The following is a 12,847-nucleotide window of genomic DNA, read 5'->3' on the forward strand; positions in this document are numbered from 1 at the left end:
ACCTGACAAAAGCGAATAATGACGAATTATAAAACGGTAAATAATTTGAAATACTTAAAGTGATGTAGAAATAAAATATCAAATAATTTTTTTATAAATCTATTAACAACTCAAATAATAAGAAATAATACTAAATTCAAATAAATTGCAAACATTAAAAATAAATATGAAAAATATTGAATAATGTAAGAAAAATAAATTATTTTATCAAGCAATTTAGTAAATATTTTGGTAAATGTTTTTATTAGAAATTTTTTATTATTTTAAAATTTTAAATCATAAATTCATTTAATAAAAATTATAATTTCTTATACTTGTAAGTGAGCAAATAATTGCAGTAAAGATAATACTTTCTGTTGTCAAATTTAATACACACTTTATAATGATAATTATAAAATTGTGACTTATAAATTTATTAAAAGAACTTTGTTCCGTTTATTACTTTTTTGAATCTAATTACATTCAATTTATTCTAGAAAAATTCTTCCAAAAATTAAATTACTGCCTTTACTTTATAACTAAATTTTCCTTTTTCCTTTAGAACATTTTATGCTTGAAGTAGTCTATTCTTTTAATTGCCTTAAAACTCAATCAACCCTGCTAATGAATACCTGACCAAAATTTTATTCTATGTTATAACAATATTAACAAATTTATTCTACAATATCATATTATTTCTGATAATTCTATAATTTAACCACTTAATCATTTTTTTATATTTTGAACCAATCGATAGCAACTCCAAAAGGTTTTCTAAGTTTACAAATTTTTGTATTAAAAAAGTAATTTAATTTCTGGTAATTTCTCACATAGTAGATAGAGTATTTTGATCTGATGAAAATATGGTATTTGTTTTATGCAATAATCTACAAGAAAAAAATCTGTCAGACATTAATTTTTTCTGTTTTTTTATTCTGCTTAAAGATGAACACTACAAATAAACTAAGAAAAATTTATTTCTAAAGCATATTTTTATACAATAAGTTTATCAAAATATTATTTGTGTAATAAAATAATTTAAATTATAAAATATTGTAAATAATTTCCCTTAGATAAAATAGAATTTCTTGAATTCGTTCAAATTATAATAAAGGCAAAAATATGACAATTAGCAATTATTTAAAAAATGCAAGTATAATATATAATCAAAATTATAATAAAGAAAGACTTTTCTAATGAAAAAGTATTTTGAGGTATTTTATTCTAAAAATTAGCATGCAAATAACATATTAATTTTCAATTAATGAATGGAGTGGAGTGTACCTTAAAAATATTTTACTAAAATTTTACTTTAACTTAAACAGAAAAAAATATCAAAAAAACATTTAGACATATTTAATTGAATGAGTTTATATTTTCCTTTAATTTGATCAATATTTTAAGTATTTTAATCTAAAATTTTTGAGTGTATGTGGTTGGTTAGTAATAAGAGAAGTGCAACCTATCTAAATGAGTCTTTTATATAGTTAGTGAGTTTCTAAGATATCAAAACCAAAATATGCACAAAGAGTCAAACCTTTGTCTCTTCCTTATACCAAAAATTTTACAGCTTCTTCGTTGTATGCTAATACTGATGAAAAATTTAACTAATTTCCTTCTGGAATTTTTGAAAGATCAGGAAATTAATCCTCTTTGCAAAACAAGAAACCAAATTTTATAAAGGTATTTATCCCATGTTTTTTCTAAGCATCCAAAGATAGCTGGTAAAAGGGATGGTAAAAAGCTGATAAATAAACTTAATCTTCCATACTGTGCTTTTTTATAAGAGCTACTACGGCTTCTGGTAAATTTAAATTAGTACCTTTTAGCTCTATATTGATTTTAATCTTATCTTTGCATAATTAAAATATATCTTCTAAAGTAGGAATCTTATCGTTCTTCTCATTGATTACTATGTTAGTAATTTCTTCGCTTGAAAATGATTCAATCAATTTGAGGTTTCCATCTCTATCTCTTTATCATATTTAAAATATATGAATGAATATACAATGATTTTCTCTATTATTTGAATTTAGTATTCAAAAACAAAATCCTAAAAGCAAGAATAAAAAATAGAACAATTTTAGAAAAATGTTATTGAGTAACTTTCAAATTTTTAGAAGTTAATTTTATTATAAAATTTCCTGTATTGCCTTGTTTTTTGAAATTTTGCATATTTTATCAGAATTATTTCTTGAGAAAAATTTTTATTTATTCTTTATGGGGAATATTTTTTTCAAAAAAAATTACAAAAAACCACTCTAACAGGTAAGCAGACAAGCAATAATATGAATTTGCTAAATTAAAAATTTATTATTTAAAATTGTTTAAGCTTTTATTTCAGTTTGAATTTAATACATTATTGTTTTATAAAAACAAAAATGAAATAATCAAAATATATCTATCTATTCATTCTTTTAGAATTTAATTTTTCTAATTAAATTTTTTTGTCTGCTTTTTTGGAGTTTTAGAAGATTAAAATATTATTTAAAATTAAAACTTAATAGCAAGTTAATAAATAAATCATTCATTATTTACTTTAAAAATGCAATTTAAGTTATTTATTATGAAAATTCATAAAATTTTGTTAATTCTTTTCTATTTAATTTTTCCACTAAAGAAAATATTTTTGAAATATTAATAAAATTTTGTTAAAACAAAATATAATTTTTAAGACTTATTTTCTATTTGTCAATTTAACTTATTTGCTAATTTTTTAATTTAAAAATATCTAAAAAATATCTTAATTTTTTAAAGTTAAGAAAGTATTTTTAAAAATTAAATTATTATATATTCATGATTAATTGATTTTATTTTATTTTACTTGCTAATTAATTTGATAAATTTAATTTAGAATTGGCCTATTTTTATTTAAACTTATAAAATATTTGAAAATTAAAATAAAACTAGGAAATTTCAAATTTATTTATTTTGATTCTACTTAAATACCAAAAATAATTACTTAATTACTTTAGAAGATATTTTTTATTTATTTAATTCTAATTTATTTTAATATACTTTAAGCTAAAAAAAATCATCTTTATTAACTAATTTATCAAACTACTGAGGCAAGTATTATTTATTTCTACTAATTAATAATCTTTAATAAATTATATGCAACTCAATCATTTTTATTATAAAATCTGGATTTTTAAACTAAATTTATTCTAAAAAAATTAATCTATTTTTAAAAAATAAAATATTTAGAATAATCTGCTTGAATTTTACTTAATTTTGCCATCTACACCATGAACAACTACAACTATTCCATCTGTTGTTAACCAAGTATCTAACTCAACATAATCTTAATGAAGACTTATTGATTTATTGAAAGAACTTATGCTATTATGAGCCTCAAACATCCCAACACCTCTGTGGCCTTCTATGATAAGCCTCTTTACTCTTCTTTTACTTTTTATTTTTTTAGGTGAGTTTTGTAAATTTGTTTTTCTCAAATGATTGATATATTTAGGGTGATATTTCTATCTAAAAACTAATTTATTCTTGTCTTTCTAGATATTCTCTAATATTATTTAATTGCAACATAGTTATCATATGAATAAATGAGCCAAATTGTTTAATTTTAATTGATATAATTTTATTTTTACTTATTAATTTGGCTATGCTTTATTAAGAAATTTCCATTCTGTTATCTCCTATATTATACTTCTTGATGCTATCTATATGTTATTAAAAAGACAATAAAGATTTAATTAATAATTATCTGATTAGTAAAACTTGAATCAATTTATTAACTATATTAATTTATTCATAAAATCTAAGAGTGCAAAAAAATTTATTTTTATAAAGAGTGAAATTTAAGCACTAACAAATTAATAAAGCTAAATAAATATCTGATATTTAGTTAAACTCGAATGAAAATCTTATAATTTTCTAACTAGTTTCAATTATATTACAAAATAAACAGTAGTAATTTAACATTTATTTTTTATGTAAAAAAGTCAATAAAATAAACTAATATAATAAATAATAATATATTTAGCCCCTCTCTATTTAATTAATATAAATTTAGAAGCCTAATTTATAAAATTGATAAAAAAATATTGAAGCAAATTATTTTTAGATAGATATTATTCATATTTTCATTTTTATATATGAAAAAAATAAATAGTACTTTGATGTTTATATAAAATATATTAATAATGAATTAGTGATAATATGCTTACTGTCTGTTATTTTTTAACTTTTTCATTGATAATTCTTTTTATTTAGAATATATATAATAAGTTAACCAGTAAATAATCATTTTATTATTTTAATTTATTTAGCTATTTTTTAGATTAAAATGAAATTTATTTTGAATAATTTTTGTAATTCTTTCAAAACAAATTATTTAATAGGTATTTTTATCTTCCATTTACATCTAAATATCTGCTTAAAATATTCTATTGTGATTATTGACTTCAATTCACTTAAACTAAGATCAATCTCTTCAATTTGTAAAGCTTCCTGTAAAAAGATAAGTTGGCACTTAAGCTCATCAAATTGTTTCTTTAGTAATTTTATAAAAATAAATTTTTGTTTTAATAATTGCTTTTTACCCAAAATTAACTTCAAGAATTTTCAATCTGACAAGACTTCTTATTGAATTTGAAATTGCTGCTGCACCTAAATCTCCTATACGATTACAACTATTTCCCATTTTAAATATAAATATAACATACAAAAAATTTAAAGTATTTTGAATATTTATAAAATTCTAGACTTCAAAAAAAATTACAGAAATCCTAATTTAAGAGCAGTAAGTTGCTAAAATTAAGCAAGTTCAGCTGCGAATGCCAGAGCTCCTTCTTACTTGATGCTACAGTAGCTTTAAAATGATATATTAAATGCATTTAATAAAAATAAATAATCTTATAAATAATACGCTAATCCTAAAGTTAGAGAATTCAGTTAAGGGTATTATCTTAAAATTTAAGCTATAGCACCAGCTGAGTTATCATTGATTTTTACATGACTTTTTAATAATATTATTGATTTCCACTAAATTATAATAAATAATTACGAAATGTAAAGATCTAATGAGGAAAGGCTTTAGCACTACCTAAGTTCTGTGATCAATTAAATAGCACCTTCTTATTCGACTTCGTTTGAGCTTTATAAATTGATAAATTTATTAATAATATTAAAATAAGTTTAAATAAAACCTTATTCCTAGCTTAAAATGGGTTAAGCTTTTTAGCTATTTCAATTCCATTCCTAAACACTAAGCTCCTTCGTTTTTAATATAATTGTACCTAAGGATTTTATTTTATCAATTACTGAGTTCAAATAATTTAAAAATAAATAATTAAGATCTATTAATTTAATTAATTAAATTATCGCATATTAATAATTAATTTGATCTCGATTTATTTAAATAAATTTTTAATATTTTAATTTAAATGAATTAAATTAAAGTTTTTGACATACAATAAAAATAAGTATATCAAATTAATTAAAGTTAGTTTGCATTAAGTGTTACTCTAAATTTAGAATGAGATTACATAGGTTCTAACATAATTTTAGCTAGCTAGCTAACTATTTAGCTCCATCGTTACCAATCTTACAGTATCTAACATTAAAATTAAGAAAAATTTGGTAGTAACTTACAAAGAATTTCAATTAAATTACGTTAAAGTAAGTATAAGGTGAGTTATATTTTAGCACATTTTGATTCCCTCCACAAATTTATAAGCTAATTAGTCACCAATCCAATTAGAACTTATTTTAGGTGCAAATAAATGGTTTTTATAAAAAATAAATGATGAAGAATTAATTAAATTACTCTAAAAATATTTGTAAATCTTTGAGCTTATCAGATTGGCTCAACTAATTAACTAAATAATTGACACTGAAATCCTTTATTTGATTATTGCTTTTAAGAAAAAATATATTTCATAAATGAGAAAAAAAAACAAAAAAATTATGTAATTGAAAATACTTTAAAACCAATTTAAGTTTTTCGAGATTTTAGCACTGTTTAAATTAAGGCATCATTGATGATACTGCTTGGTCTCCTAATTAGTTATATCTAAAATGATTGATAAAAAGTTTGTTAATAATCATAAATAAGTTTTAGATTATTCTAAAGAAATCCATTCAGAATTTTTTTGATTTTACTAAAGGTGTAACTCTAGGGCAGAAAGACGTTCGCATTATTTCAAATTAGAAATTAAATGATAAGTTCCTTAGTCTCCTATTTTATTGTTGCTATTTATAATTTAAATAAAATAAAGATAAATAAAAATATTTTTATTACTTCAAACCTAAGATCAAATTAGTAAGATTAGGATATTCTTTTATATGCTGCCCAATTAAAGAAGCTCCTTAATCACAAACCTAATTTTAGCTAAATAATTAAATGTTTGATGCATCATATCATATCTATTTTTACCCCAAACATAGTCTTAAATTTGTCAAATTTGAGTTTTCTTTCAATACAGAAACTAAATCAATCGCTGCTGATCCATTGATTTGATTAAGGCTTTTTAATTTTGAAATACGAAATTTTAAATATTTTTGATTTAATAATTTAAAATTATTTATTTACCTTAAATCTATTGTTAGGCTGTTAAGATTTTAGCATTATTTTAAGGAATCAGCAATAACAGTTATTTACTAGTTACCAATTTTCATATTACTTTATTAATTATATAATATTAAATTTTATTTATCTGAACTTAACTTACTTTAGATTAACAGATAAATTATTTGAGTTAACTAAGTCAGTCGAAGTTAACTTTTTTTACAAAAAAATAAATTATAAATTAGATAAAACAAGTATATAATCTGACTTCATTTAAGCTTCTAATAGTTATCATTTTAAACCAATATTTTTTTTTCAAAACTTTTGTTTCTTATTTCTTTTTCTCTGCAATTTTAGAAAAATTAATTTAAAATATATATAAAGAGAACAAATAACTGTTTTTTAATATTATATTTGCGCGTCATTGCAATTTTTAAAGCTTAAAGAATTTACTATTATCATAAATATTTTAATATTGTAGGGTTATATTTAAAACTATTTTTTGAAGAGTTAATTGATTAAAGTTATTTACTATTAAGATATTTTGGAATACATTTTCATTTTAAAATATCAAACCCTCATTAAACTAAAAATAAAGATTGATTTTCTTTTTATTTATATTTGTTTATATTTTTACAGATTACGTTTTCTTTAATAAATACACGAAAAACTCACTAATCAATCATAAAATAAATAAAGTTTTAACGTATACAAAATAAATAGCTATTATATCTTTCAAAATTTCAATTTTATTTATTGATTCTAACTACCCTTTATTTAATTAACATTTGTTTCCTTTTATCAAATAAAAACTTCTTTGAATAAATTATTAATTACATTTTATTGTAGCAAATAGCATTTAATTTATAGTGTCAAAAAACGTTAAAATTAGTTTTTCTTTCAGTCATAATATTAATAATTTATTATTTCTATTCGCATTTTTTATTTTTTAAGACTTAATATAAAAACTATTATTCTGTATGATAAAATACTTTTATTTACTATATTAATTCTAATTATTTATTATTTTATTATTTGATATATAGCTTTTATTGAAATAGAATTTAAAAGAAAAATTAATGTATATCTCTATATATATTTTGCCAAAATAAATTTGTTTTTCTTTCAACATATATATAAATTATTTAAATTTCTTAAAGCATTTTTTATTTTTAAATAACTTAATATAAATATTATTATTTTATATGTTAAATATTATTAATTAGTATATTAATTATAATTAGTTATTTATTTTTATTATTTTCTACATAGATTTTATTCATTTCAAATTTGAAAGAAAATTGATGACTATCTATCTACCTGTACATGTTGTCAATATAAACTTGTTTTTCTTTCAGTGTATATATAAATTATTTTAATTTCTAATTGATAGTTAATATATTAATTATAATTACTAATTTTATTATTTGCTTCATAGCTTTTTATGAGATAAAATTTGAAAAAAATTATAACTTTCTATCTATATTTTCATGTTGCCAATATAAACTTGTTTTTCTTTCTGCCTATATATAAATTATTTTAATTTCGAATTATTAGTTAATATATTAATTATAAATGCTAATTTTATTATTTGCTTAATAGCTTTTTATGAGATAAAATTTGAAAAAAATTATAACTTTCTATCTATATTTTCATGTTGCCAATATAAACTTGTTTTTCTTTCAACATATATATAAATTATTTTAATTTCTAATTATTAGTTAATATATTAATTATAATTACTAATTTTATTATTTGCTACATAGCTTTTTATGAGATAAAATTTGAAAGAAAATTAATAACTATCTATTTTTAGAATTTGTCAATTTATAAAAGGGAGTTTTTTTCCTTTAATATTTATTTTAGACATAGAATAAATAATAAATAAATTTAATGGTAAATTTATTCAATAAAAAAACTACTTTAAAAAGTTAGTTCTACTTAATTTATTTTATATTTTTATAATACATACAAAATTTAAAGCAATAAAATAAAAGTAGAAGTAGAGATTTTTAACAAAGAATAGGGTTCAAAAATGTTTCTTTCCAAGCAATTATGCTATAAAAGTATAGTAGCAGGCAGTAAATTTGGAGAATAAATACGAAAAAATATAAAATTCAACGATGATGAGTAGAGTATGTTGCAAGAAAGAATAATGAATAGGTATTAGCATAGTCCTTCTAATCTAAAAAGCTTAAGAGAATACTGCTGTACATTGCCTCTAGATAAAAACCAGAGTAAAACTTTATCAGCGTATGTGGATGGTATAATTAGCAAGCAAAAAGGGATTAAGATAAAAGTCATGAACGCAATAAATAAGGTTATAGCAGTTACCAAGATTTTGGCAATTTCTAGCATTTTAAAAATAAAAAAAATAAGTAAATTCTACTAGAGAAAGAAATTTTATTTTCTTTAAAAAATTGTGTTGAAAAATTATGTAAATAAATTTTTAGAATAAAAATATAAAATAAATTTATAAATTTGCTTTTAAAATAATTATAATAGAAACCAAACACTAGAAAGAGAGCATTAAAATTGTAGAAAGTCTAGTAATTTGTAGTAGATTAAATTAATCAATGCATTGGATATTTAAAAGAAGGATACCTTTCAAATTAATGCATTAATGAAATACTTCTACCTTTTACTAAAAAAATTAATTTCAGTTAGCAAATAAATTAGTTCAAACTATCCATTACAAATTTCTTTTTTTCAAATTCAGCTTTCTATTTGAATGTCGAGTCATATCTTTACGAATTGTTGAATAATACGTTAATTCTTCTAAACCAAAGTTTAAAAAATTTAGGAGAGGATAAACACTTTTTAACATATTTTTAACTAATTGTTGTTGTACTGAAGAATATATGCCAAAATGATCTTTACATATTAACATATGACATGTGTAAATCTTTTGACAAATTAATTCTTGAGTTACCCGAATCTGTAAAGGATTATTCATTTTATGATAAGCTAATGCTTAGCTATCACTACTATAAGGGTTTTAGTTAAACAAATTTTGATGAAAATCACAAATTCTATGACTACATTAAATGCAAGCATTTCTTTTTCAAGCTACTTTATAAAAAATATCCTAAAATATCAGAAGAAATAAATGAAACTGAAAAAAACCTAAGTAATTTAATGCCATAACCTATGAAGATGTTTTGTTGTGTTTAGAATACAGTTGAAAGACCTAGTGGTATTAAAAAATAAGTCAAAGATACAAAAAAGAAAGAACAAATGAAAGAAACTGAACAATCTTTTTTTGAAAATTTTTTTTTATTGTATTTGTTTTTTAGACAGGAACAAGGTAATTCTCATATAGAAATCTTGGAAAATCTTTTAAAATAATGTTTATTAATCTATAAGATGAATCCTAAATTTGATTTAGGTGTATAGCAGATTTATAAATGTTTTCATTTTTATGATAAAGGGTAGGAGTGCTTTAAAACATGTTTATATACAGTAAGAGAACAAATGAAAAATGAAAAACTCACAGATAAATTTAAAAAAGAGACAATCTATGAAAAATACATAGATTTAACTGATGAAAAAAAATTATAAATTCCTTTAAAAAATTCAAGCAATTTACAAAAATATCTTAAATAATTAGCTGAAATATATATTTATAATTAATAGCCAATAGAATTTTTGAATATTTGGAGGTGTTTATCTATACTTTCTCCTGAAAGCTGCTATATAAATTATATGTTATACTTGGAATAGCTTTAGGAATTTATCTTTTAAAAATTTTATACTGACAATTCAAAAGAACAAGAATGCTATTAAAATCTTGTTGAAGAATTGTAAGAAGACTTGAAAAGTTAAAATTAAGAGAAATAAATGTTTTGGCATCTCTCTTATCAATAATTTATAATGAGATTTTAAGAAAAAGGTTTTGAGAAATTACCTCTGAATATCAGAAAAGACATTCCTATAATTTCTATTAGAAAAATAATGAATAATATTTTTCTTGAAATTCAACAGTCAATTGATCAAAAAAAAGACATTTTTAATAAAGTCTTTGGGCATGATTATTTTAATTTTAAATAATAATAAGAAAATATAAGATAGTAATAAAACAGAGAAAATTAGATGGCCTTTACTACAAAAATGAAAATTTAAAATAAATAAGTTTATTTAAAAGTATACAGCTTTGATTTTAAAACAAATAAAGAATTTAATTATAATGATTACAGATTTGTTTAAGAAGTTGCTATTTGTATTTATTTTAGAAAAAAGTAGCATCAAAAGTATCTTCCATTTTAGAAAAATATAGGATATCACTCATTTAATAGATATATTTATCATTTTATATAAGACAACTAGATTTTTCTCATCCTTGAATACTATCCTATTCTTTACAAATAAATTTTATCAAATGAGCACTTCAGGTGTTAAGATAAGCATGATTATATCTAAGAAAATGAGCAGATGACAAGAAGTAAGGCTAGTTCTATATCTTCTATAAAATCATATCAGATTGACGAAAATTTTAATGTGTTCGACTAGAAAAGGAGAGTTTCTGAATAGTTTGGAATATAAGATATTAATTTTACTTCTAGTGATGATTAGAGGCAAAGAAACAATTCTACTGGTTCAGAACTTTCATCTATTTCTTATAATGAGAGTAAAAATGAGAATTGGTTATCTAATTCATTTTCTTCTTCTATTTAATTTTCTAAAGACAGGATTAGTTATGTCCCAAAATTTTAAAATTAAATTAAATTATAATCGAAAGAATTTACAAAAAAAGACTTATTTATATGCATGTTAAGAATAGAATAAATATTTGAAGTTCTTAAAGATAACAATATGTTACACAAAGACATAAAATTGTTAAATATAGTTTGGAGAGAAACAGATGAACCGATATTGATTGATTTCGGAATAGTAGAATTATATTAAACCTTTAGCTACTTCTTATCAAGCAATGGAACCATACCTTACAGAAGTTACCAATAATCTAAAAACTTGCCTATTAATGAAAACACTGATTTAACTTAATTCATAATCTGTATTTACGAGCTTGCTAGAGGAGAAAAAATAGACAATGATGAAAAAGCATCCTACATTTCGAAAAATATACATAAAGAACTCAAAGATATGTTTAGTAGAGATTTTAATAACTTAATATAAACTGTTGTTGATTGCTAGCTTGATACCATCAAATCAAGAGCTAAATACTTTATGTGGTAAAAATTTGAGATTTTCATGAATTTACTTTATGATTGCCAAAAACAAAACATCCAAGGAGAAAATGTCTTGCATTATTAAGATTTTTATGTAAAAGTTAAAAAAACAATAAAAAGAGCTGTTTAAAAAAAGAAGTTTAATTTAGATGTTGAATTCGATCTAAATCTTTTACTCAATCTCAAAAATGACCCTACTTTTCAGATGCTTATTTCCTTACAGTCTCACGATATATTGAAGCACTATGAAAGTTTGCTCTACATTATTATCAATAAACAAAAGATGGAGGAATGCAATAAGTTAATTGAAACAAAAATTTAACTAAACTCTAGTTCTATAATGAATGATACACATGTAAGCGCATTTTTCTTAAATAAAGAATAATAAAATAGAAGTATTTACAGCTTAGAAAACGAACATTTAAAAGTAGGAATACTTAAGATTTATAATTAATGTTTTATTAATGAAAATTAAGTTAATGATTAACATTTCAGTGAGACTATTGTTCGCATTTTTAATAAAAATTTCAAAATTTTAGAACTTTAAAAAACAAAATACAAATTTAATTTTGAGAATTTAGTAAATTTATTTTCAGAATATAGCAAAGAAAACGAAAAAGCTACATCGTATGATTAATATCTTTTGAATAATATTTTTATTAAATTAATCAAATATCATTGCAAATAGAAAGTGTTTGAAGAGCTAGCCTTCCATATTGAAGAAACTGAGAGATCTATCATTAAATTTTAAACAGAAACTTCTGAAAAAATTATTAAAGCTTACAAGTGCACAGATGAAATTAGATATCTTATTAAAGATTTAATCAATAATAAATCTAATAGTAAGATATTGTAGAATAATTTCTTATCAAGTCAAATCTAAAGTTAATAATAATAATCTCAGATTCCATAATAACTTATACACTAAATTAATGAGCTAAATGTTTCAGCTATTACTGCAAATTAAGATGAAAATGGCACAGATTAGTCAGGTATTTCCATTTTGCTTACATAATAATAACCGAATTCCTTAGTAAGCTAAAATGAATCAACCTATAAATCTATAGTTAGTACTAGTTAATTGACAAATTCAAATGGTTTTAATAATAACTAAGCATCAAACATAAATGATATAACTCAAGGATACAGT

The 12,847-nt window shown here is 20.8% G+C and overlaps 3 protein-coding genes across 3 annotated transcripts; 1 reads left to right on the forward strand and 2 right to left on the reverse strand. All coding sequences in view use genetic code 6, as the record gives it.

Moving 5' to 3' along the window:
* Positions 1-1,370: 1,370 nt before the first annotated feature.
* On the reverse strand, positions 1,371-3,921 carry TTHERM_00250990 (glycerophosphodiester phosphodiesterase; the record flags this gene model as incomplete). Its single annotated transcript, XM_001019049.2, has 3 exons — positions 1,371-1,953; positions 3,208-3,502; positions 3,588-3,921. 3 exons carry the CDS (start codon positions 3,919-3,921, stop codon positions 1,371-1,373), a joined length of 1,212 nt encoding a protein of 403 aa, XP_001019049.2.
* Positions 3,922-4,403: 482 nt separating this feature from the next.
* On the reverse strand, positions 4,404-6,803 carry TTHERM_00251000 (kinase domain protein; the record flags this gene model as incomplete). Its single annotated transcript, XM_001019050.2, has 16 exons — positions 4,404-4,491; positions 4,542-4,631; positions 4,721-4,810; positions 4,868-4,957; positions 5,006-5,095; positions 5,148-5,237; positions 5,465-5,554; positions 5,614-5,703; positions 5,768-5,857; positions 5,924-6,013; positions 6,103-6,192; positions 6,242-6,331; positions 6,377-6,466; positions 6,533-6,622; positions 6,672-6,721; positions 6,777-6,803. 16 exons carry the CDS (start codon positions 6,801-6,803, stop codon positions 4,404-4,406), a joined length of 1,335 nt encoding a protein of 444 aa, XP_001019050.2.
* Positions 6,804-8,399: 1,596 nt separating this feature from the next.
* On the forward strand, positions 8,400-12,782 carry TTHERM_00251020 (kinase domain protein; the record flags this gene model as incomplete). The annotated part of the gene is made up of 3 exons (XM_001019052.2): positions 8,400-8,945; positions 9,014-12,324; positions 12,386-12,782. The coding sequence occupies exons 1-3, from the start codon at positions 8,544-8,546 to the stop codon at positions 12,780-12,782; spliced, it is 4,110 nt and encodes a 1,369-aa protein (XP_001019052.2). The 5' UTR covers positions 8,400-8,543.
* Between the last annotated feature and the right edge of the window lie 65 nt (positions 12,783-12,847).

This window comes from Tetrahymena thermophila, assembly GCF_000189635.1.
Source record: "Tetrahymena thermophila SB210 genomic scaffold scf_8254590, whole genome shotgun sequence".
Taxonomy (NCBI): Eukaryota; Ciliophora; class Oligohymenophorea; order Hymenostomatida; family Tetrahymenidae; genus Tetrahymena; species Tetrahymena thermophila.